The sequence below is a fragment of the Emys orbicularis genome, chromosome 9, assembly GCF_028017835.1.
Source record: "Emys orbicularis isolate rEmyOrb1 chromosome 9, rEmyOrb1.hap1, whole genome shotgun sequence".
Classification (NCBI taxonomy): domain Eukaryota; kingdom Metazoa; phylum Chordata; order Testudines; family Emydidae; genus Emys; species Emys orbicularis.
Window position 1 is genome coordinate 95,866,697 of NC_088691.1, and position 27,102 is coordinate 95,893,798.

Consider the following 27,102-nt stretch of genomic DNA (forward strand, 5'->3'; position numbering starts at 1 on the left):
CAAGAACTCACTATCACTGATCTAAGAAGTAATAGTGACCAGTATAATTCAGTTCAGCATCCTCAGGCGAGGGATCATACCAAAAACTAGCTAGTGACACTAACATTCTGGGCCATGTTTGAGGGATATCAACACAAATGAGGAAGCTGGTGCAAAAGGCCCTCAAGTCAAAAGTGAGGAATTTAAATTCTGTACACTCAGTACAGAGGCTTTTAAACAGAGTCACAGTAAGCATGTTTCCCTAAACAAGAGTGGGAGCAGGAAGGCAAAAAGTTACATAGCAGAGTTAAATGGCAAGACTCAAGAGATTATTCAGATGTGTCTCTTCTCCCCCCACCCCCACAACATGGAAATCCAGCATTAGAGAAGGAGCATAAACTTGGTAAGTAAAAAGTGAGCTGGGAACTGGGAGGTTAAGAGAACTTAGGTGTGGGGAAAGTGACATGTAGCCTTATGTAGGTTGAGTGCAGGCTTGCAGCACAGAGGTATAAATGTGTCACCCTTTCTGCATAGGTCTGTTTTATTCTTGCAAACACTCGGAGAAATATTAATAATGAAATACTCTGAGAAAAATATCATAGGCAGTAACCTCAAGTCAAGACATTTTGCCTTTTTAAAAAACAAAATCCTCTTGTTTTCTGTAGCTAGCTAACTCCACCCTCATGATGGTGACCCCTCATGCCATATGAACCCCACATTTCAAACAGAGGGTGCCTTTGACCCTGTGGAATTCCCCATTTGGGAACTACACCTTAGGAAGGTGCAGGAGGAGGGCAGAGAACAGGCAGAAGTCATAGGGCAGCAACATCCTCCATCAACCTTCTTAAGCTCTTCTCAGAGGCAGCATTAGCTTACTGATAGCACCCCTCTTTCTCCTCCACAATGCTGACCACCTCCCACACTTTAGAGGTGGGATTTACAGGGTCTAATGACTGACAGGAATGCTTGCTAGCATGGCACTTGTTGGTGCCAGTGGTCATGGGATGTGCTGGAGAGGGAACCCCAGCTACTTCAACAAAAGGACAAATCGGACAGCTGAAAAATGTATACGTATCTGTGAGGGGCATTCTACATGGGAGTAATCCATGAGATCTCTTACAAGCATATACCAATGGAGTTCTGTACGCTGTCATTTGCCAATTGCTTTAATCAGCATTCAGCACTGTGGCTCATAAAATTTTGCAGATAAATAAGAGCTGTTTATGTAGGTCATTGTCTTGCACTGAGGTCTGTTGTTCCTATTCTGTACCATTTGGTTGCCCTACAGTAAATGCCAGCACTGAAGTAGAGTCACGCCATTTGATACTGCCTGCGCCACTGCACGATTTAATGTGGCTGCTACCGGGGCGTTAAATGTTCCCTAAGTGGTAGCTGTCTTCCACTAATGCAGATGCATTTCCTTTAGCTAGTTGCTTTATAGCTGTTCTTCTTAGATCACGCTGGCTTTACTTCTGTTCCTCTGCATCCCTGATTTGCAGTAGTATTTATTTTCAGTTATGGCCTCAAGTAGAACCAGCTCTGCAAATATTGGCATTTGTGTAAAGACCTGCAGGAAGAGCAGGTATTTTGACTCATGTAACTTGGGGGGGATTTTCCAAGAAATACCCTCTCCTGAAGCCTTTCTTCCTGTGAACACTATCATAACAGCCTGAATGCCACTGGTTTTATATGCTCACAGACTGGATATTTGTTCTTGCTGCTCTTGTATATGATGCAATAGTTTCTCTATTACAGTACTTTAGAGTGCTTTGTATACAGGTGAGTCTGATCCTGCCGTCCTTATGTAACACCAACAGACCTCGGTCGTCAGCGGGTGGGATCGAACCTGGGGCCTCTGGAGCTTACTGCCTGAGCCTCTACCGCATGAGCTAAAAGCCAACTGGCTGTTAGCGAAGGCTGTAGAGCAGACTCGTTTTATCTCTCTCTCTAAGTGGTCTCGGTGCCACTAGATGGGACGGAGCACCGCACCCAGGAGGTGTGTGGGTTACACTTACACAGGCAAAACTGTCAGGTCAGTCTTGTGTTTAAGGAGTAGGACTGGGAGTCAGAAAATGTGAGTTCCATTCTCAGCTTTGTTATTGACCTGCTGTGTGGCCTTAGAATCATTAATGCTAGGCTTAGAAAACTCCTTTTGGGCCGTCCCTTGAATCAGGCAGGCAAGCTCTTAATTAACAGTAATTCCACCACTCTGTTTGGGAGATGGTTCCACACTCTAGCAAACCTCATAGCTAAGAAACTTTTCCTGATATTCAGTCTATATTTTCCTCCAAAATTTATCCCATTATTACTCTTATTTATACCCCATCCTGAACAATCTTCCTCCCTGCTTGGTGTCTCGGAACTGAGCACAGCCACAAGTGAATGTCCCTGTCTCTTCAATTAATACACCTCAAAGCCTGTGTTTGTGGGAGGGTGGGATTTGACTCCTGGTTCCAGGTTCTTGCTTTTTCTCTGGGTACCTGTGGCTAGGAACACTGCAAAAGCCAACTAGGAATACTGAATACCTCACATCACTTAATAGTAACAATTCTGTCCAAGTAATAAGTGGTATTGATGGTCTCTTCATCTGGAAGGATCATGATTGCAGTGCACAGAGTGAAGGGCAGGGAGGAGTAGAAGATTAAACTGAGGGCTAGTGGGGAATCCTCAAGGCTTGAGGGACAGAGAAGACTCCCCTTGGGAGGAAAATGACTTGTTCAGTTGGGAAATATTAGGACTGTGCATCCAAATACTTCATAACCTGGATAATGAAGGAAATGGCCATATTCAGGCAAACCCAGACAGTTCAGTGATTATATCTTTATGCGGAAGCATGGTTTTCACAGGCCTTTTAATACCTCAAGGAGCCATTTATGGTGTCAAATGAACACAAGTGCTGATCTTTTTGCAGATTCCCCACTATCCAAGATGTGAAATGCCTTAAGGAGAATTTATCTCGTTATTTTGGTGCCATAAATGGCCCACTGAGGCCTCAAAAGAGCCTATTGTTGTCAGAAACCTGAACACAGGCAAACCTCAGACAAACATTAGCCTCTCGCGCCTTCCTAAAACATTACCTGCACTATCCTTCTCAGGCTCTATACAAAGGTGAAGAATTAAAGGTAATGGGCATTAGAAGCCCATCCAGACACTTAAATCTAACCTTGAGAAGCAATGTGGCATGAATATAGTGCCCTGTGTAATATGCCAGTGAGTTATCTAATGCTTTTTCAGGGCTGCTCCCTAGAATCACAGTGGGAAGGGCATTGGCCTTGCAGCAACAAAATGATTCTTAGGAATACTCAAGCAGTGGGATTGTTCTTTATAAACTGTTTGTGGAGTGGGGAGGAAGAGTAAGAGATCTCCGAATCTTGTTTGACTCCTTGTCACCTTCCCAGTGTATTCCATATGCTAAGGAGACCCTCGTGACCTTGAGTCCATGCAAATACACACACAAATAGCATTTTGGGGCCACATCCTCCACTATAGCAGTGAAGCCAAGAAGAGGGAAAACAAAAGTACCCTTTTTTGGCTGCCTGATCCTTAAGCCCTCCAGACACCAGGTCAGTCCCCAATATAAATTAGAGCAGTCATCAGCTACCATTCCCTCTCCTACACTTAGCATAATGAAAGCTCACTGCTCAGGGGCAACAGAGATGGTAATCGGTGAGAGCGCTGGATGAATGGGTTCAAATCAAATCAGAACAGCTTACAATCTTCATTGTAGTTGTAGCCAGGGCCGGCGCTTCCATTTAGGCGACCTAGGCGGTCGCCTAGGGCACCAGGATTTGGGGGGGCGGCATTTTGCTGCCCTCGGCGGCGGGGGGTCCTTCCGCGCTCCGGGTCTTCGGCGGCAATTCTGCGGCGGGTCCTTCACTCGCTCCGGGACCCGCCGCCAAAGTGCCCCGAAGACCGGGAGCGCGGAAGGACCCCCCCACCGCAGAATTGCCGATGACGACCGGGAGCGCGGAAGGACCCCCGCCTAGGGCGCCAAAAACCCTGGCGCCGCTCCTGGTTATAGCTTGAACCGTGGGCAGGGTTTCTAGTGAGAAATAAGCCTGTGTGATTCTCCAGGAAGTAATAGGATGGAGGTGACTCCTAAGATCACTGAGTCTGTCTCCATTGCAGTCCCATATGGAGGACAGGACAGAGCACATATTAAACTGACACCACACTACATTTATTCTTAGCCAAGAGGCTTAGAAGAAGCCGTGGCAATTCTGAAAGGAACTGGATGGAACGTTAGTTGGGTTTAAACATTTGAAAAATGTGTTCAGAAACTGAATCCCTCCCCCACCTTTCTGTCTTTTACCACATCCAGTTGAACTCTCTCATCCTCACTCAGTGGCCTCTCCTACCTCTCTGATCTCATTTCCTCATTCTTCCTTTCACTCCCTGCATTCCCTCTCTCTTTACTGTTTCCTTCCACTCCCGCTCCCATTCTCAGCATGAAACACTTCCCCCATCCATTCCGCCCAACACATTCTTTCTCCCACCTCAAACCCTGTTCTCCCAGGAATCTTTCGTACCTTGTTCTCCTTGCTATCTCTTCCCCTGAACTGTGCTACCACATCTTTTCTTGTCTTTGGCTGTCTCATATTAAACTCTTTTTGCCTGATCATCAAAAGCACCATTAAATTTACAGCACTGTACCCTGTTATTATTGGTTGTAATGATGACTTGCGTGCTGTTGAATTGATTTGGGCTGTAGTGGGAGTGTATTTCCAGTTACTGTCATGGTAAATGACAGAAGTTTTAGGACTTAATCCTGCCCCATTAAAGTCCATGGGAGTTTTGCCATTGACTTCAGCAGGAGTGGGGCCTTAGTGCATAAATGCTATCATGACCTGATTACAATGTATGTCCATTTCCCTCTAATGGATTAATTCAGAGCTGCTCAGCTATGTGTCACAGACCCTATACTGCTGAGAAAGATTCTCCTTTCGCTGTGCTACTGAGGAAGGAAGATCTGAGTTCCATCCCTGACACTAGCTGGAAGTGCCAAAGGACTATTGTATGCAGCGTAGTGGCAACAATGAAGTTCTAGGCAGCTACCGATGTTTCACAGTATATTTATACCAAGGGTGTAAAAATATGAGCTGAAGTTATTTGCTACTTCTGAGGTGCGTTTGTATGTTGCTATCTGTGCACACCATTTAAATGGAGATAGAAACTGCTGAATTCAACATAATATTTCCCTTGGAGTGTGAGTATATAATAATTACAACCCTGTGACATCACAACTGTGAGGATAATACCCACAGTGTGTGTGTAACTGCTGTATTGCCTCCCCCCATGTTCAGCAGTAGCCAAATTTCCCGTGGATAGTTTGCTGCCTCCCTAGGACAACAAACAGATCTGAAAGACGTGAACTAAAAAGTTAATGTTCTTGATACTAAGCACTTGATAGAAAGCAAACATTACTCCTCCGTGCTTTGTTTCCTCTTTCTAGAGGAGCTAATGACCGCACAGAGCAATTTTGTTTCATAGTCAAATTTGCAGTAAGATACTTTATTTACATAGCTGCGGACCAAAATTGAAACCATTTATCTGAAACATTTTCTCCACAGCTAACTGAAGAGCAGAGGCCCAGTTCTTCCACCCTTACTCATGTTAAGCAGTACCTTATGACTAGCGATGAGCAAATAATTAATTTTTTTTCGCTTCAGTGGCCAAAAAAAAAAATTTTGTTTCATTTCAAAATGAAATTGATTTTTTTTGTTTGTTTGTTTCTCTCATCAAATGAAAAACCAAAAAAAATTGTTCAGGTTGAATGAACCATTTGCACATAATTTTGAAATGACATTTTCTAAATGTCATGTTGATTCAAAACAAAATGTTGAAACAGTTCATTTCAAAAATGGTGAAACAAACCATTAACATTTCTGATTCCCCCCCCCCCTTATTTTTTTTTTTTTTTGGCTGAAACTTATTTACCAAAATCAACCCAAATTCATGAATAGTTTTGGTGACTCTCAAAATGCATTTTTTGGCGCGTCTCAAAATGCATTTTTTTTGGCAAATTTGCTACTTGCCAAAAAACATTTCGCCCAGATCTACTTATGCCACGGTAGTGCCATTGAAAGCAGCAGGACTGCTCCTGGAGAATACTGCTACTCATTCTGAGTGAGGGTACCAAAATCTACCCCTAAACAAATGCAGCACAGGAAAGGGAGTAAATGTAACACGTACTTGAAAACACTAGTGGGAGTTGGACTCCATTTTAATGCTGTTGATAGATTGCTTACTTCGGTACACCTTGAGCTCCCCCAGACCCTGCCCTGGAACAGTGGTGATTTAAATAAAATGGAACCCTGATCCCAAGGACCAGTTGGATTTTGCAAAAACCAAAACACGGCCTCCCTTTCCAATCTCCATATTAACCCCATTGAAATAGGAACATAAGAATCGCCATACTGGATCAGACCAAAGTCCTTCTAATCCTGTCTCTGAGAGTAGCCAGCAGCAAGTACAAGATACTGCTTCAGTAGGCAGATGTTGGATAATCTTCCCCACAGGAAAGTCTCTCCTAACTCCTAATAATCAGAGATTGTTTTAAGACGTGATCTTGAGGGTTTATATCCATTTCAAAACTTGTTTTCTTCTTAGTAGATACTATTTTATAAATTTGGAGATGGCTGTCATTCATACAAATGTCCAGTCCCTCTCTGAATCTTGCTAAATTCTAAGCCTCCATAGCATCATTTGGCAATGAGTTCCACAGTCTCATTACGTGTTGTGTGAAAAAGTATTTCCTTTTATCAGTGGGGCTGCTCCAATACTATGGGGAAATTATTTTGCAGCTTTGGGTGATAAGGACTGGGATTCACAGTCCAATTTGGGGGGGGGGGACGCTTAGTGCAAGGGAAACAAACGTGTTGTCTAACCAAACCACTGAACCAGCATATATTAACTTAGGGTAAGTCTTCATTACCCGCCATATCGGCGGGTAGCAATCGATTTATCCAGGATCGATATATCGCGTCTCGTTAAGACGTGATATATCGATCCTCGAACGCGCTCACCGTCGACTCCGGAACTCCACCAGAGCGAGCAGGGGTAGCGCAGTCGACAGGGGAGCCGCGGCCATCGATCCCGCGCCGTCTGGACCCCAGGTAATTCGATCCAAGATACTTTGACTTCAGCTACGCTATTCACGTAGCTGAAGTTGCGTACCTTGGATCGATCCCCCCCCCCCCCCCCCAGTGTAGACCAGCCCTTTGTTTCAGATTCCTCCATGTGAAATGTTTCTTTTCCCCTAAAGGCCCTCAGAAGAAGGATCCTGGAGATTTCACACTCCATTGTTCCTGTGAAAGTATTATAACTTATAGGTGACCCTTATAGCTAAAGAAAACACTGAACCAAGTCACTTACATCTGACCTTTGGAGTGGCTGCTGTGATGTCATTACTGTTACAATTTTACACAAGATTAGGCATGTAATTATCTGTTAAATAGTGAAGGGTGGCTTGGATTTTGCCCAGCTAATGAAGCAGGCAGCATTAATGATATCACATATGGGTAGCTCCAAGGCACTGGCATTCTGAAACATTCTGAAATCCTTCAAACTGTTCCAGAGAAAAAGACCTCTCCTTCCTTCCCATACACCCTTCTGTGCATTGCAGCCACCCCCCTCCACTTTGAAGGCTGCCATCACAAAGCCTTCACTCGGACTAGGTGAGTCAGGAGATGTCTAGCTACCTGTGGTGATGCTGCTACTGTTCATCCTACCGGAGAAGGACTGTATAACGAATGCAGGCAGCATGAGCTGTATATCACCTCGACTGTATGCTCAGCTGTGTTTAGTTTAGAGCAAAGTCTGTGATAACCAAGCTCCTCCAGGTCTCCCAATGACTATGGCAGTGGTTTAGGCTATATCAGCACAGCGTCCAGTAGGTCCAGCTGCGTCACTCAGCTGCCCTATTACAGTACTTTTAGTTTTAGCCGTTCACACACCATGTGTAACTTTACCTTTCAGTAAGTGACACCAACGGGAGTGATAGGACTGTGTGTGAACAGAACCTTAGAGGCCTTCCTCCTGAAGATTTCAATAAGTCCTCACAACTGCTTCATATGAACAGACTGAGTAAACTGATGCGCAGAGGGCCAGACCTCAGTTTATAACAGTGGACACTAAATATGGTACTGGATGCCACAATTTTCTGTTTGCTAGCTAATGTCCCCAATGTTAGAGGCCATTTTAGTCAACCTGAGTGTCACAGGGCTTGTCCACACTTAAAACGCTACAGCAGCACAGCGGCACCATTTTAGTGCGTCAGTGTAGACACTACCTACACCAATGGGAGGGGTTCCCCATCAGCGTAGGTAATCCACCTCCCAGAGAGGTGGTAGCTGCATTGACAGAAGAATTCTTCCATCGGCCTAGCAGTGTCTACACAGGGACTTAGGTCAGCTTAACACCACCACTGAGGGGTGTGGATTTTTCACATCCCTGAGCGACGTATTTATGTTGACCTAATTTTCTAGTGTAGACCATGCCTTACCCAAGGCTGCACAGTGAGTCACTAGTAGAAGAGCCAGGAATAGGACCCAGGAGTCCTGTATCCCAAATTCTCTACTCTGATGGCCTGGGGCATTGGAACAATTTGTACAGTGGGGGTGCTGAGAGCCATTGAACCAAACTGTAAACCATGTATATAATGGAAACCACTTCAAGTCAGGGGGTGGGGTAGCACCCCCAGCACCTCTAGTTCCAGCACCTATGCTGACCGCTTGAAAACTCTCCTTAATGGGTCCTCATATTGATTAGATGCTGGTAGCTACTATTTTGTCCTCCAAGCCATAGTTATTTTAGTCACAAATGCCTTTTCTTATACATTGTTCCCCTAATACTTGACTATGGTTTTTTGCTCAGGTGAAAAGGAAAGAAAAGACTGTTTAGGTGTTCAGATACCACAGTGACAAGCGTCAGGGGTTAAAGTAAGGAGAATGGGGGAACACAGCTTCCTTTCTTCTTCCTTGCTTGTTTAAGCAGTGCTGTCCCTCCTCTTTGGCTGGTGCAAAGAGCTCCCCTTCCTGCCTAATCTGTGTCCACCCATGAGTGTGATACAAAGACTTAGATTATTTATTTATTTTGTGGTAGCGCCCAGGAGCCCCAGTGATGGACCATGATCTTAGTGTGCCAGGCACTGTAGAAATGCAGAACAAAAAGATGGTTCCTGCCCCAGAGGAACAGATGGATTTTATTCATTTCAGTGTGATTTTGAGGGTGCTCAGTGCTAACAATAGGGCACTGAGCACTTGCCAAAAGGCCAACTCACTGGTATACATTGTAGCTTTTTATGGTGTCACCCAAGGCCTAAATAGGCAGAATGTTTTGGTGGTGGTTTTTAGAGAAGGGCCTCCTTCTCTCTACATTTCAAGCCTCCTTCCCACTCCTCTGCAAAGTTTGGGGTGAAAAGACCCAGGATTTTGGTTTGCCCCGTTCCTGAGATAGGAGTCCAGCTGTGAAATTCTGATCCAAATCCAGATTTGGATTCCAGCCCTCTCACCCTCCAAGCTGAATTTCAGCTCAGATCCAGCACTGTTTTTTCCCCTCCAAAATCCATCTCCGTCAGTTCTGAGCATTCACCCAGGTTCACAACTATGCAAATACATGAATCAGCCCTTTGTGCACCCTCACTGGAAACCACAAACAGCCGAGTTTATTTCTCAGTGAGCTAGGGAATGGCCACTGAGCTACAAAAACGTTCTACATTAAGGCACTTAGAATCCAGACTATTTCATTTTTATTATTGAGTCCTGCTCCATAGTGCGATAAATGCACACAGTGCTTTACAAATCATAGAATGAGATATGGGACTTCACAATCGAGGGCCCGATCTGGTGAGATGCTGAGCATCATTAAGTCACCTGTTTGTAAGGATGAGCGTTCAGAACCAATTGAGATATAGTTAGGCTGGGAAGGATTAGCTTTTTATCCGTGAATGTTGGTAAACATTGATTTTACCATATGCACACAAAGCGACAAAAAATATTTCCGTTGATAAATAAAATAGGCAAAGTAAGAAAAATTCTTCTTGACAACTTATTAGGGATTGATTTAAGGGTACTTACTTTGTATACTTTGACAGGTGAGGTTGACAATTTGTGCTTTAACAGAGGGATAACGGGGGGAGGGATAGCCCAGTGGTTTGAGCATTGGCCTGCTAAACCGTGGGTTGTGAGTTTAATCCTTGAGGGGGCCATTTAGGGACCTGGGGCAAAAATCTGTCTGGGGATTGGTCCTGCTTTGAGCAGGGGGTTGGGCTAGATGACCTCCTGAGGTCCCTTCCAACCCTGATATTCTATGAACCATTAAAAAGCTTTAACTCTTTGAATCTCAACATCTACTGTCATTAAATAATTGTCTAACTCCCACCACCACAATTTCCCACAACTGTGAAAATTTAAATCAATAAAAAATGTTAAATGCATAAACCCCATCATTTGGTGAAACTGTGAAAATTCAAATAGATTTAAAAAATGCTTAAAAATAAACATCCATCAAAATGATAAAGAAGTAAATTGGATCCTGGCAAACCTCGGTATAGATGAATTAAAAAAGAGAGAAGTGAGTCCAAACCAAATCCCTAGATCAAAACTCCTTTACATTTCTCCCCTCTTTAAATCTTAAGCTCTGAAAATGAAATGCTACTGGTATCATGCCCTGCTGTAGAAAAGAGAAAGCCCTGCGCAGCAGTTGTGCTCTGGGAGTGTTTAGGGAAATCACTGATTAGAAGGCAGTAGGAAGAAGCTATGGCAGGAGGAGGACAGAGAGCCTGCTTGGCAGACATGAAGTGGGAGGTTGTGCCAGGCTGGCGGTGGGTTGGGGGTATGAAAGAAAGCACAAATCTTAGAGTGGGAGCATTTGCTGAAGGGAGTGTAGATTAAGGGGACAGTAGGAGGAAATTAATTGGAGCCCATTTAAAAAACAAAGTCCTTGTTCTGCTTCTAAGACAACCATGACTGTATCAGCTAAGCAGGTTTGGAACAATAAAGCCTTTTAAAGCCTGTAGTGATATCAGATACACTTCCAAAAGAATAAATAGCTCCAGATGCTGCAACTCTGTCTTTACTCAGGCAAAGCACCCACTGGGAGTTTTGACTGATTTAGGGTTGCAGGACTGAAATCTGTTTGTCTTTAAGGTGCCACCGGACTCCTTGTTGTTTTTGTGGATACAGACTAACACAGCGACCCCCTGATACTTGTAACAGATACATAACCTCTTAATTAACATACATCATGTTGACATGCTGGGGAAAAGGTATAATGCTGGCAGAGACTCTCACCAGAAAGATCAGCTTGTGGATGGTCTTCACCTGATCTTATTAATCATGTTTATTACATTAGTGCCTAAGAGCCAGCTAAGAATCCTGGCAATCAAAGAGTTAATCCATTATATGAGCAATAGAAAAAGGAAAACAAACTGTCCTCAACATTTATTCTGCATGCATCAATGGAGCACCTAGTCAAGTTGCTATGATTCTCTCAAGCAGCGCCAATCAGAATGCCAGCCGGGAGAGGGACTGTAACTGCAGTTAGATTTAACTACGAGTTTGGTGACAGATCAATGCATTCTGAATACACCATGGGCTCACGTAATTATTTAAAATCTATGGCTGCTTCGAACAAATGTATCAAGAGGTCTTGGGCCAGGGAGGAAAGCAGGCAAAAGTGATGGGAACAACAAAAGATTCCAGCCTATTGTTTAGCCAGCGCTTGGAGTTCACTCCAAGGTGAAGTTTTCATTTTCAAGAGTGTGTGCAAGGGTGATCCAACAGCAAAGCAAGCATTTGTCCAGGCAGTAAAGCACAGGCAAGGAAACGACATCTTATCTCTGATGTGAGCCAGTGCTAGCAAAACAAATGAGAGAGAAAAAAAAGTAGAAGATAAAGCTCCTGGAAGGGAACAGAGAGGGCATCTCTGTTACTTTACATATCGCCTCGAATAATCAGAAGGTCCACCTCCTCAGACCAGAGCCCACTGAGCACTGCCAAGTGGGTAGGAATCCAGGCCCGGGAACTTAGCATGATGGACACAACATGGTTTGGTGTGTTTCAAATGAATACTGACAGAGACTATCCCTCTCCTTCTAGGTCCTTCCGTCATCCCTCCAAGACCTCCACAGTAAGGAAAGGCACCACTGGGCAATCCTCTAAGATGTTTATTTGGACCAGTGGCCGGACCTCCACATCTTACAGACATGACGAGAAAAGGTAAACTGCAATGGCACTTACTGTGTTTTGTGGTTTTTAAACTGGGGTCTCTCTGAAGCGTCAGACCCTGGCTTTCCCAAGGTGGTTGTGAAGTGGGAGGAGGGAAGGATGCAGGAGGCCATTGCCCCCGAGTGTTCCCCTGCCAGAGACTTCTTGATAAATGGAGGGGGTTTCTGGTACAGCACCCCAAAAGGGGTCTGATCAGACATGTTGGAGGTGTGTTTAAAGTCCTTCTTGCCCCCACCCCCACCCCGTCACTAGCACTTGGAGTTCAGTTCTGAGGCTGGCACACCCTGAACCTTTTTACAGATATGCTAGTCACCACACATGAGCACAACCCCACCACCACCCCCAAGGCTAGCAATGACATTCTGTTTTCTGCAAGCAGCATGCCTCCAGCTACCATTGCTCGAGCAACACTCTCCCCCCAACACTTTGGCTGTCCAGCCCAGAATGCCACCCTAAATAAATTCCATGTGTCTCACTGATACGATGCACATACTGAAATTAGAGAGTTGTCATAGACTGTGTGTGTGTGTGTGTGTGTGTGTGTGTGTGCGTGTGTGAATAGAGGACGTGCAGTACAGTATTAGATTTTTGTTTTGTAATTTTGACAATAACAGTGTTAATTTTTAAGCATTTTTTCAATTTTTGTTTCCAATTTAAATGTTCACAGTTGTGTAAAATTATGGGTTTCAAGCATTTTTTCAGTTTTTATCAATTTAAATTTTCACAGAAATTATGGGGGGTGGTCAGACAATAATCACGTAATGGCAATAGCTGAGATTCAAAAAGGTAAAGCTTTATAACCATTAATACACAGATCGTCAACATCACATGTCAAAATATACAAAGTAAATATCCTGAAATCAAACTGTAATAAGTTCTCAAGCAGAATTTTTCTTACTTGCCTATCTGTAAATTTAGATAGAAATATTTGTGTTAGTTTGTGCATGTGCAGCAAAATCAATGTTTGCCGACATTTACCAATACAAATCTAATCCTTCCAAGCCTATATGTATTGCACAATCACTTAGGGCATGAGAGTGAGCTAATTATTATGAAAAGGCCAGCTCATTTGAGTGGTGCTGGTGGAGGGGATTGGTTGAAGGAGACAAAGGAATAGTGCAAGTTACTAGAGTTCCGTCAGCAGCTAGGAATTACATACAAGAGAATGAAAGGGAAGGAGGGGAGAGGTTTAAAGTCCATAGACAAAGGCAGTGCTCAGTTGAGAATGAAAGAAGTTAAATATCACTGATGAGAGAACAATTGTCTGCTAGTGCCCAGCCTCATCCCTCCAAAACCTCTCCGTTTGTAGTGAGATTTGCCAGGCGACCTGTCTCGCTGCCACTCGGATGCATTTCCCTTTTTCCTCTCTCCTCCATCGCCCTTGCACTGGCTATTAAATGTAATCACAAAAAATCAGCCCTTGCTGAAGCAAAAACAGAGGTAAATGCATCCACAACCCCAGTGGGTTCTACTGGGATATTATTGTGGCTGGCCGGCCTCTGCTTTGGAAACTGTGCGTGTGGGGTAAGGTGCTCAACCTGCACCAAACCTACTGAGCTCTTATTTTGGTGCTTAAGTGGGAGCTGAGCTCTTCTGAAAATCTGGCCCCATGTGGATCCTGTGCTGTTTTGAAAATCTGGTCCTATATAGCTGTATTTTTGTAAAATATTTAGGGGGAGATTTTCAAAGGCAAAGAGGCCAGTATTGCACCCAATTCCCATTGACTACCAGTGGGATTATGGCATTTTCAAAGGCACTGCCCTTTGTGCCTTTGAAAATGTCCCCCTTAAATACTTATTGGTCTGAAAAAATACATTCTTCTGTATTTATACCCAGAACTGGAAAGGGCTGTCCAAGGTTAGCCTTGTTAGAGACATTTACAGGAGATCTGATTTAATGAGCCCCACACAACTCCCACGGGCTCCCACTGATGTTGTCAGTGCTCAGCACTTTTGACAATCAGACCCTTCGTACCATGCTGCAAAGAGACACAAACAGCCAATTCTTTCCGGCACTAGGTAGTTATTCAGCAGTCAATGCCACCTGCATCCAGGGTCGGATATACGCTGTAACACAGCAGCACAGATAATCCAGGAGTCTGAGGGAGTGAGACACTGTCTACAGTATGCCTTGATTACATTCATTATATTCTACTTCATAAGGAAACAGCAGCAATATGGGCCCAATGCTATTTCTATTCAGTTCAATGGGCAGGGTGACCAGACGTCCCATTTGTAAGCTCGTCTACAGGTGTCTTGACTTTTTTTTTAAAAATGGGCAAATGTTTTCATATTTTCTGTCTCTCCCCCTTCCCCCCCATCAGTACTGGTGGGTCCTGCTGCTGTCTGGATCCCTGCTCGCCAGCTGCCCACCCACCAGCGATGAGTGGGGGGGGGGGTCCAGTGGCCGATGATGGGGGTGGGTGTGCAAGGCTGGGGGCGGGGCAAAGCTGGCCACTCCTCCTGCTGGTCCATCAGCACAGCCCCTGCTGCATGTCGGCTCTTGGCCAGCAGGACCCTGCCCCCCATCCCATTTCCAGACGGCACTGGCTGCGCACTGTGAGCTGCAGTGGCTGGTGAGTGCAGGCAGGTGCCAGGTGTCAGCCAGTTACGTGTCGCCTCGGCTGCACACCCATCAGCCCTTTACCTGCTCCCCCTCTCGCTGTCCCCTCCCTGCTTTGCCCCTTCACACACACCTGAGCCCCACCGCTCCTCCACATCCCTCCCCCACAGCGGGGCGCGTCCGGCTCCCCGTGCTGTGCAGAGAACCAGCCCCTGGTTGGACTGCTTAGCTCACCAACAGCTTGGCTGGCAGGTTCCTTCGTAGAATCATAGAAGATTAGGGTTGGAAGAGACCTCAGGAGGTCATCTAGTCCAATTTCCTGCTCAAAGCAGGACCAACGCCAACTAAATCATCCCAGCCAGGGCTTTGTCAAGCCGGGCCTTAAAAACCTCTAAAGATGGGCTGGCGCCCCGGGAAAGCCCAAGATCCTTTGGCCCAGGGAACTGGCCAGGAGGAGCCAAGCCCTGCATGTGCCAAAGCCCCACACAGCACTAGCACGGGGAAGCCTCTCCGCCCTTCAGCTAAGCTCTGGAGTGGCGGGAGGAAGTGATTTCCAGCCTGGTCATGCCCCGAACCTGCAGGCTCCACAGCAGTTCCCCGAGCAGGGGCTTAGCACCCTGTTCTCCCACCCGCTCTGATTCCTTCTCCCAGGGAGTGCGGGGCTGCTCCGTCCTCTAGTCACCCTCCCCTGCTGAGCCACCTCTCTGGCCGAGTTTGCTGAAGCCTTTGCAGTCAGGTTCCTTGGGCCCTGGTGCACAAGACATCCTTAGGGTTTAACCCCTTCTTGCCTGCTCTGTAGCCGGGGGACAGGAGGCGTCTGGGTTATGTCGGTGGCCAGCAGCAGCCTGGAGGTGTTATCTGCCTTGCGACACGGTGCGGGCAGGAAGGGACAAGCTGCTTCCAGCTGTGGGGGGGGGGGGGGTAAGGGGGAGAGAGAGATGAGCTCTGCAAAGACATGGGCCAGGTCATCCCTTCCCCCACACACACACTCCCCTGTGGCTGGAAGCAGCTCCCTTCCCTTCCCTCCCACACAGTGCCGAAAGGCTGCTGCTGGCTACATTCTGGTGTGAACCCTGGCAGAAATCTGGGGTAGGGGGGCCTTGTGACCCTGCATGCCCACCCCCCATATGTTGCCTCAGGAAGACGTTGCACCAGGTACCAGGAACAGCGAGTCCGTCCCAGGAGCCCAGCCAGGTATGGAGGGTGGAGAGCGCCGGCCAGAGAGGGTCAGGTCGGTCACCCCCAAGTGTGAGAGAGGTGTATGGGAGTGTGTGTGTGTGTGTCACCTCTCCCCATGTGAACCCTAAAGCCTTAAAGATAAGAAAGTAAATAAAAAGAATCCCACTACGCAGTATTTCTTTTTAACAGGGGCTCAGTCAACTTGATGTTAATTTGAATGTTTATACTGCATAGTTCTGATTGATTGTCATTGAACTCACTTGAATACGAGTAATTTTACCAGGTGCCCTGTATTTAGCATAGGGAAATATGTTCACCCTATCAATGGGAGTTTTGCCATTGGCTTCAGTGGGAGCAATTAATGGCCTTCTGTGATCAGCAGCTGCCATTACACATACAACAGTACCCTTCCTCTCTCTCGTTGCACTGGCAATACTGTAATTACCATTGCTGCTTTTGACACAATGATCTAGGTTCATTTCCCAGTCATCTCTGTACACCCATATCTAAGGTGCTGTTAGAGCCATGAAAGTAATAAATGATATTCTGTGAGAGTGAATGGGACGGAATAGAAAACCGAAATCAGAGCATCTCAGCTATGGTCTCAGAAATACGAAAGGAGAGGAGTTAATGGAGTGCTAGCAGGAGGAACTCTATACTTTGCAGTGATTTTAGTGCATACCAGGTCACCTGCAAAATCACCATCTCAAATAAGGAGTGAATTATAGAGAAACAACCCCCAAACAACCCCCTTCATAGGAATTTGTTTTTCAGGCATCATACAGGGAGATTATGGGATGGAGCAATAAGATGCTCACATAACAAAACCCCACAACCACAGACTTTTGAGGGGGCGTATCTTCAAAAATAAGCACCTAACGCTCTGATCCTGCAAACATTTGTATGCACCTGAGCAACTTTACATACGAGTAGGCTACTCTCATGTAAAGTTACTCACAGGCATAAGTATTTGAAGGATTAAAGCCTGAAACTGCATATAATGCATGCTCATTTAGATGTTGTTGTTGTTGTTGTTGTTTTTCAAATGTCACCTTCTAAGTTTTGGGAGCCCTAAAGAAGGCTGTTTAAGCCTTCGCTCATTTCTCAATTTTCTTCTATTATTTTTAGCCCAAGTTCCTTTGCTTGGCAAACCTGAAGAATGTCTTTTTGGAGGGTTTTATGTGACCTTGTTTGGCCTGATCTAAAGCCCATTGAATTCAATGGGAGCCATTCTGTAGACTTCAATGGGCTTTGGATCAGGCCCCCAAATGAGTTTGCTTGTGTTACTACAGTTCTCGTTACAACAAACCTGATGCAACCACATATAGGTGGTGTTGTTTTTTTAAAATAAATGAGCCCAAAAGGTCCCTGAGCGTTTAGCACCGGGACCCTTGCAGGTAGGGTGACCAGACGGCAAGCGTGAAAAATCGGGACGGGGGTGGGGGGTAATAGGAGCCTATATAAGAAAAAGACCCAAAAATCGGGACTGTCCCTATAAAATCGGGACATCTGGTCACCCTACTTGCAGGTGATATGGAGGTTTGGATTTGACCTCTATGTTCAAGGATTTCAGGTGCCAAAGACGCCTGGCATGAGGTAATTTGAATGATATCTGCATAACAACTGTGATGTCAGAGAACTGAATCGGGATTCAAAGTCATTTGGAATAATACAAGCACGTGTGTATTCCCATCTGACATCCGCATGACCATGCTGTCAGATTAGGAAGTCTCAAAATTAACTAACCCATTAAACCCATTAAGGATGAGATTTCTTGGCTGATTTGTGGTTGTTTTCAAAATCCAAAGTATGTCCCTCTAGCTCGGCTGGTAGATTATTGTAGATTTTGTATAGGAGACTTGAATTAGGGGGGCAATCCTGAGAGTCCTATTCCTCACATCTTCAGTGCGCCCAGACCCTGCCAATTTGGGACTTATTTGGGACCATCCACAGCTCCTAATGACTGTGTTGGGTGTTGTAGAAGATCAACACCTCTTGGGATGGGATCTTGAGTTCTCAGCTGCCAGAGAGAATGTAGGAATGTGGCCATGTAAGATGGGTGGAGAGGAGTAATGCTGGCTGTTTAGAGGGTCTCTGAGCCATTCATCCCTCTAGCACACCATGCTACTCCTTTTAAAAAGGTATAATATGAACCCCTCTCTAATGTATGTGACAAATTCAGCATATGCACAGGAGCACTGATACGACCACACCCTCAAGTCAGAAGACCAGACCCCTCAGACTTTAGTGTGTAGAAGGGTGCATTTGGCAGGTCCCCTCCTATCACTGAGGCTGGTGCTAAGAGGATGTAATGTCCTTTGTGATGGAGAAAGAACAGTTCTTGACTGTAATGAATATAAACAGGATTCTTTATTCAAGCCACTAGATTCCGACTTGTGTCTCTAGTTCCCAGACTGCCAAAACATAGCCTGTGCTGCCTAGTTTCATTGCATAGGGTGTCCCTAAGCTCTTGCCTGGATTCAGATATCATATAAGGAACTGCTAACTACACTGCAGAGATGCTGGGAATTGAGAGGAAGAGATTCCCTCTGCTCTACCCCCATCCTACACAACACAGCCATGTGTAATTTTCCTCTCGTAGCAGTCACGTCAGAGTGTGCAGTCATCCGAGCTGCATCAGATGAGAGCCATTTGACAGGAGAACCTGGGGATTTATCAGGGGGAAATGGCAACTCAGAAACAGTAGGAGGAGCAAAGACCTTTTGTCCACCTGGGCTCATTTACATTAAGTTCCTTTGTACATGGGGAGAGAGAGGACCTGGGAGAACTCATGCTCTCATGTCTAGGACTTTAAAAAAAAAACAATTAGACATATGGGGACTTATCACATGAGCTCAGTTATTAGAGTGAATCATCAAGATGTAATGGCCGGGATGCATTGATCTATGACTCCATTTGTACACACCGCAGTAGTGAGTTCATTGTGTCCATGCAGCAACAGGACAGGGCTGGCCTTACCATGAGGCAAACTGAGGCGGACGCCTCAGGTGCCAGACTATGGGTGGGGGGGTGCCACTAGGACCCAGAGTGTAGAAAATTGTGTCTGCTGCTGGTGCATATGTATTCTCTCTGCATGGAGAGAGAGGAGGAGGAGCCTCTTATGTACCTCTCTAGCACCCCCAGGAGCCTGGACTGATTAACACCAGCTTCTCAGGGAGCTTCCTGTTTCCTGCTGCTTCCCTGAACCCACTTGAGGAGAACAGGCAGTCAACTGAAGTTGTTGGAGCCAGTTAGGCCCTTAAGACACTGATATCTTCCCTCACTCAGGCCCTCCTACCAGACTGCTTATTTGTCCCCTTCAATTGAGTGTTGAGAACCACTATAGCTGGCACAGAACAGCAGTCATGAGTGAAAGAAGAAAATGCCCCTCTGGGGCAGCATTCAGAAAAAGAAAGAAAGCACAGGAAGCTTTTCTATCTAAGCAGGAAGGAGCTCTCCTGAGATACATAGACACAAATGTTCACGGTGAGCCTTTCGGCCCCAGTGACGATGTGAGTGGTGAGGAGATGCCTGATCTTCCAGTTAGTCAGAGCGCAGGTGACCTGGCAGCTACTGCAGCATCCATATCTCCATCTCAAATGGATGTAACCATGCACATTCCTGAAGAAAAGTGTAGCTCAGAGAAGAGTGTAGTGGACAGGGCCGGCACTAGGTTTTTTGCCGCCCCAAGCAAAAAAAAAAAATTGGCTGCCCCCCGCCCCCTTTTTTTTGGCTTTTACACGTTTGCACTTTGCAATGGTTTTGTTTGTTTGTTTTGTTTTGTTTTTGACTGTTTAAAATTACAAATTCTCTGTTTTCATTATTTTGTTGTTAGTGAAATAAAACAATTTCCTACTAGTGTACTCGTTTACTCACTGGGCCGACCATGGAGTGACCTGGGCTGTGTCTGCCTGGGCAGAGCTAGGGCTGCCTCTGCGCCGGAGGCCTTGGCATAGGCAGGATGTCAGCGCCGACCCCAGGGCTCATGTGGTCTGTGCGGGTCGGACCAAGTCATGCTGCTGGCGGCTATCCAGCCTGGCTGTCACTGCCGAGTAGCCAGAGGGGCCTGGAGCTGCGTGGGAGACACCGAACAGCTCTGCCTCCTGTCTCTCCATCCCCGCGAGCATGCCCAGGGGCTTGGCACTGCCCTCCAAAGCTGGGTGTCGCAGCCCCGTGCCAGCAGGAGCAAGCAGTGGGCATTGGGGGGCTGCTTGGTCTCTCCAGCCAGGGCACAATCACCTCCACTCCCCTGGCGCCAATCCCAGTCTGAAATGGCTGTAGCAGCCCTGCCCACGGTCCCACGTCTTGCTATGCAGCGCGGGGAGGGGAGAAGGCTCTGAGAGCAGGGCTGCATCCCGGCTCCCACACTGGCCTAGGGCCCCTGTGGCTGGAGGGGCAGCGGATCCCGGGGAGCCTGGCTTGGGGCAGCCTCAGCAACACCCCAGAGTCCCGGACGGTCACCCTGTGGCATGGCCGGGGACAGAGCCAGCAGGCTGGGGTGGGGGGCACCGCCTGTAGCTCTCACGTGTAGCGAGCTGGGGCGGCTGCGGGGTTCGGCTGCCAGGGTCCGGGGCAGAGCAGCCGGTGGCTGGTGATTGCAGGGCAGTGTGCCCGGGCTTCACGCTCCCCAGGACCCCCGCGAGCCGGCCGCGGGCTCGGCCTGCGTAGCGGCACAAGTTCAGCTCAGCCCGGGCTGCCGCTCCCCTCCCCGGGCAGGAGGCATTGCTGGGGGGAGGAGGAGGAGGCGGGGGCGGGGACAAGCCGAGGAGGAGCCTGCAGCTGGCGCAGGGGGGAGGAGGAGGAGGCGGAGGCGGGGACAAGCCGAGGAGGAGCCCACAGCCGGCGCTGGAGGAACGGCCCGCCCGGCCGCCATGTTCCGCCGCCACCCCCTGTGCTCCGCGACCGGGCCAGGGCCACGCTACCAGCTCCTGCCTGAGGGGGGCTGGCCACTGCCCGTGGGAGAGCGGCAGGGACACACTCCCCACTGAGCTGGCTCCCCCTGCCCCGCCGCACAGCCCCGGCGGCACCCGGTCAGGGAACAACAGGGCGGTTAGGATCCAGCCCAGGACACTGCCTCAGGTCGGAGCTGGGGCTCCAGCATTATGCCGCCCCTGGTAATTTGCCGCCCCAAGCACCTGTTTGTTTTGCTGGTGCCTAGAGCCGGCCCTGGTAGTGGAGGCGCAAGAAACATCTGCTGCTGAGTTTAGTTCCTTAAGTCTAGATGATCCAGGACTGTGGACCCACTTGATCAGTAGCCTGAGGGACTTCATTGTACTGCATGGGCCACAGCAAGTGAAAAACTTCATGTTCCCCAAAGACAATGAAAATAGAAGTTTCCATCCAACACATTACTGGCGTGAAATCCCCAATGGTGACAAAGTGGAGAGGCCATGGCTTATGTACTCAAAAACCCAGAATGCTGCATACTGTTTTTGTTGCAAACTCTTCCAGTCTAATGTTCCAGCCACATTGGGTTCTATAGGAACAAAGGACTGGAAAAATCTGGCTAGACATCTGGCATGCCGTGAGAAGGCAGCAAATCACCAGAGAGCATTCCATAGGTGGAAAGAGCTTAAGATGAGACTAAGGTTAAAGGCCACCATAGATGATCAGCATCAAGAGAAGATTGCATCAGAGTCTCTTTACTGGCAAAATGTTCTGAAAAGGCTCATTGCCTTTGTGAGAATGCGTGCTACCCAAAACCTAGCACTGCGTGGCACTTCAGATCAGCTGTATGTGCCAAACAATGAAAACTTCCTTAAAATTGTGGAGCTGATGGCTGAGTTTGATGCTGTACTCCAGGAGCATCTAAGAAGAGTCACCACCCAAGAAATGTACACAGGGTGACCAGAGAGCAAATTTGAAAAATCGGGACAGGGGGTGGTGGGTAATAGGAGCCTATATAAGAAAAAGACCCACAAACTGGGACTGTCCCTATAAAATCAGGACATCTGGTCACCCTAACACCACTACCTTGGAAAAACAATTTAAAATGAGATCATACAGTTACTGGCAACAAAAGTCAAACAGACGATTGTGGCAGATCTGAAGTCAGCAAGATATTACTCTGTTATTCTGGACAGCACACCTGACATCAGCCATACGGAATAAATTACTTTAAAGGTGCGTTTTGTAATAACAACAGAACCTAGTGAAAATGTCCCTGCAATGGTGACTGTCAGAGAGCATTTTCTAAAATTTATTGACATTGATGATACTACAGGAGCTGGTATGACAGATGTGCTTCTTAAAAAGCTGGAAGATATGGGAATTGCGATAGCTGACATGAGAGGTCAGGACTACGATAATGGTGCCAACATGAGAGGAAAGAACAGAGGAGTGCAGACACGGATCCGAGAGTTAAACCCTCGAGCTTTTTTTGGGCCATGCAGTTCTCATTCATTGAACTTGGTGGTCAGTGATGCAGCATCAGCTTCTAGTGAGGCTGCTGAATTTTTTAATGTAATTCAAAGCACCTATTTATTTTTCTCTGCATCAACTCATTGATGGCAAATTTTGAAGCAACATCTGGGAACATCCTCTCTGACACTGAAACCACTGAGTGCCAGACGATGGGAAAGTCAAGTGGAGGCGATAAAGCTTATCAAACACCAAACTGGGAAGATAGATGATGCCATAGTTGTCATTATGGAGGATAATGCTATGACATGAACTGTTCATGGGAGAACAATGGCAGAGGGAAATGGAATCACCAGAAATATACATAACTTCAAATTTATGTGTGGCTTAGTGTTGTGGTATGACATACTGTTTGAAATAAATGTTGTAAGCAAGAGACTCCAAGGTGTTGACCTTGATATATCTGGAGCAATGGAACAACTGGATAAAGCAAAGTCATACCTACAGTCCTACCGGTCAGATGAGGGATTTCAAAACGTTCTGAAGAGTGCACAGAAGTTGGCAGAGGAACTTCACACTGAAGCTATTTTCCCATCCATTCAAGAATACAAGAGTCACCGAAGACTAAGACATTTTGATTACGAGGCATGGGATAATCCCATAAGAGACCCCAAACAACAATTCAAAGTTGAATTCTTTAACCAGGTGCTAGATTGTGCAATACAGTCAGTTGAAGAACATTTCATGCAGCTCAAGGAACACAGCAGTATATTTGGGATGTTGTATGATATTTCAAAACTCCTCACTATACCTGAAGAAGACCTACACCAGGGCACTAGAGACAGTGTTGACACACGATGACATGCGCAATATTGATGCGACTGATTTAGGTGATGAACTGAAAGCCCTTTCAAGATACATTTCAGTAGGATCAACTCCAAAGGCTGTTCTGGAATATATGTGCACAAATAAGATGACCACCCTCTTTCCAAATGCTTTTGTTGCTCTGCGCATACTTCTAACACTTCCTGTAACAGTTGCCAGTGGAGAACGCAGCTTCTCCAAGCTGAAGTTAATAAAAACACATCTACGCTCCGCAATGATGCAGGAGAGGCTGGTCGGCTTTGCAACCATCTCAACAGAGTATGAGCTGGCTCAGACTGTGGACCTTCAGGAAGCAGTTCAAATCTTTGCAACCAAGAAGGCACGGAAAGCACCACTTTGATTATTCAAACAGATAAAAATGCCAGTGTTTACTATGCAGACAAGAAAAGTTACATTTGCTGTTCAGGCGTTTGAAAGTTAAGTGTTATTTAAAATTTTTGAACAAGGCATTTTAAGTTGTTAGCTCTCCTTTATTGGGGTAGGTAGCAGAGCAGTACCATGAGAGGAGTAGAACAGGAAGAAGGCAGAATTGAGACCTTTCAAAGTTTTGGCCCAAGCGAGGGGGCATGGGGGCGTCATTTGAGCTCCCCGCCTCAGGTGCCAAAATGTTGTGGCCCGGCCCTTCAACAGGAACAGAAATCAGCTGCCTAAGAATAGCTCTCTATCAGTCCAGTGAGAGCAGCTCCTCCACTGTGCTAATAGTTCACAACTGACAAATCCCACCCAGCAGAGAGGCACATATTACACACATGCCCAAACAAGTCCATCACAAAGCCACATACTACAGAGTGAATTTTAGTAGAATCATCCACTGTGTTGACCTGAAGGACAGTTGTCCCCGTAAAATAACTCTGCTACTCCAGCTGAAATGAGGGAGTGGTGCTTCTTCTGATGGCAGGACATGCTGCTTATGGGTTAGATTGTGATTTGGGCTACCCACCTACACAGGGGAGTCAGATGGGGGTAAGATCTCCCATTACTCCACTGCGCAGGCTACCCAGGCATCAAGTGAGGATTCATAGACGTAAACAGGTGCTACATACCATCTGACTGCTTCCACTGCAAAAGGTGGGCAGGGAATGTAGTGCAGGGAGTGCACAGATTCGTGGCTCCACCCCCTCCTACTCTTTCTGGTTGGTGCAGGGAGAGCATCAGAATTTTCTGCTGGTATTGACCAGCAGCAAGTTCCCCCACGAGCCCCCTGGAGCAAAGGGGAAGCAGGGGAGGAATTGTGACTTAGTGCTGTATCTCCTGGAGCTGCTGCGTGAGATGGGGCATCTGACACACCACCATGTTCTCAGATCCGTGCCTCAAGTCATCGTCTAACCATATATTTGCACAGTGTTCAACTGTTACCCAGACTCACTTATAGCAGCAGTTCAGGGGATGAAGACATCACATAAAATGCATCAAATTCCATCTTTTTTTAGGGCTTTTCATCAACAATGGCAACAGAAAAATAGTTGTCAATGCTCCTGGCATGACCTCATCAGCAGATGCTTATTCTCTGTGGCCCTGGGGTCTTGAAAAAAACTGGCAAACTTTCCCCACACACTGCTCAGTTTTCCAATCACCGTGTAGGTAGATTGTTTCTACAACATAGCTTGTAGTCCATCTTTTTACCTTTCATTGCACACTTCTTGGCTACAGGCCACATGGGAAACATTTGTAACTATTTTCAATTAGCTGTTTGTTTTTAAATCGTCCATTTAAATCACTTTTATGTTCTGGTGACATTAGAGACTGATTGCACTGTGTCTGGTTTACATCTACAGACTGACATAAGTCATGCTGTGTGATTGGCTAATGTTCTGGAACTGTATGACTATTGGTACCTTACTGCCTGCTTTCATTTGGAAGCAATGCATATCTTAATAGCAGCTATCAGAGTTAAATACATTTTGATAAATAATAAAAGGAGTGTAACATTTGACTGTTATTTTACATCAGTTCTTTGAAGGCAACCGCATCCAATAAAATCACAAAAGATTCCCCACAACACCACAGAAAATCTCAATAGGCTAAATTACTGTTTAGTTTCCAGTGAAGAAAATAGTAGCAAGTCTTTAAGGAACCAGGTTTTATAGAGAAACCCTGGAAATCTAAGGAAGTAAATTAGAAGTGAACTCATAAACTTGGGAAAGAAAATTGTTATCTGGAGAAGGTAATGACTAGAAAAGCCCCCATATCAATAGTAACAGAAGAAACTTTGAGAGATGCGGTGAAATCCTAGCCCTGTTGAAGTCAATGGCAAAACACCCATTGATTTCAGTGGAACCAGAATTTCACTCATTGTATTTTAGGTATGTTGAAATGTTTGAGAGTTTCTAGCAAGATCTGGGCAAAACTTTTGCTACAAAACACCAACCGCATGTGCCTTTTCTGGTTTTGGTTCTCACTATAAACTCAAATTCAATTTAGATTCATCAAAAGTATTGCAAAAGTTTGGGAACCTGTGGTCAAAATTATTGTCCTGTTTCTAGTGGACGTGGGAGTCCCATTTATGATTTTTCCATCAAAACCATTCTTTTTAAAATGACTGCAGTATTATCCCTAGATGTAGTAGTAACGCTGTTGGAAATTGCAGTGTTTGATCTATTAATGTAGATTACATGCTACTGTTTTTTTTAATAAGAACAAGTGAAACTTGATAGTTTCGGCTTAGATGAGTTGTGGGTTTGTTAGAACCCAAAATAATGCTCATTCTGATGCTGCTCAACTGCCATTTTGCAGACAGTAGAAGACGAACTACTTCCGGGTGGTACTACTATGGCCATTTTATGGCGATGCCAGGGCTCAAAGGTATGCGGCTTACATGCATCGGGTGCTGCCTGGAAGATTCAAAAGAATCTTAACAGAAAACACAGACGCTTATGATCAGCTTCAGGTCTGTAAGTACATTTTAAACCCACAAAGTTTGAGTGTGTTTGAAATGTACTCAAGTACATCCCTCCCTTGTCACTGTGTCCCTGTGACCTTTGAATCATCAAAGGCCTGGAGATGAAAGGACATAGGAAGTGAAAAGGACTCTCTCAGCTGGAGGGGAGAATAGTTTGTATTTTTCTTAATTGCAGGGGAAAAGTAGCTTTGGTGGATAATTTTCAGATAGGGTATTAATTGTAATGCATAAGATGTATTCCCATGAGTTACATTTTAAAAATAGAAAATAAGGGCCTGATCCAAAGACCATGGAAGTCAATGGAAAGACTTCCATTGTCGTCCATGTGCTTTGAATCAGACTCCTCTACTAACACATAGGCAAATGAGAAAGAATGTGTTATGAGGTCCCCTCAGACATTTTTGGGTGGATATTGTCTTCTGGCCTGGCTACTATAATGAACTTAGGCCTGAAGAAAACACCCAGCAAAATGCCTAATAACGTTCAAGGGACTGGGGCAAGAGTTGGAGTTAATAGGTCAAAATTCAACTGTGGAGTAACTCCATTGGAGTCAATGATACATCAGAGATAGATTTACTGAGCTGGCCCAAGTGTCTAAATGTTTATATTTGCAATACAAGGATTTTACCTTTTCAGGAATGACTGTAAAATATTTTGGAAGTGAATTAATTCCCTGCCAGGTCAGAATGAATCCATTGAAAAGGACATCTGAGGAGCCCTTCTCTCCCATGAGATGGAAGTGGTGGTGGAACTACCCACCCTTTAGAGGGTTCACTGATTAAATATGAACTTCACATAAGAATGTATTATTTTCAACCTCAGAAATATTTACCAAAAAATCAGGGATCACGATCTACTGGACAAAAGGAAAACAGTCACAGCTCTGAAAGCAGGAGAAGATCGGGCCATACTCCTAGGACTGACTATGATGGTGTGCTCCATTATGATGTACTTCCTCCTGGGAATTACGCTGCTGCGGTCATACATGCAGAGGTACATTTATTATGGTTA

At 45.9% G+C, this 27,102-nt stretch overlaps 1 protein-coding gene across 1 annotated transcript in view; it reads left to right on the forward strand.

Annotated features, from left to right (window-relative positions):
• Positions 1–12,126: 12,126 nt before the first annotated feature.
• The window catches only part of KCNMB2 (potassium calcium-activated channel subfamily M regulatory beta subunit 2), a 32,426-nt gene continuing 17,450 nt past the window's right edge, over positions 12,127–27,102 (forward strand). Inside the window, exons 1-2 of the mRNA XM_065411178.1 lie at positions 12,127–12,197; positions 26,914–27,084. Coding sequence (XP_065267250.1) covers positions 12,142–12,197; positions 26,914–27,084 — 227 coding nt within the window. The 5' untranslated portion in view covers positions 12,127–12,141. The remainder of the gene's footprint in view (positions 12,198–26,913; positions 27,085–27,102) is intronic.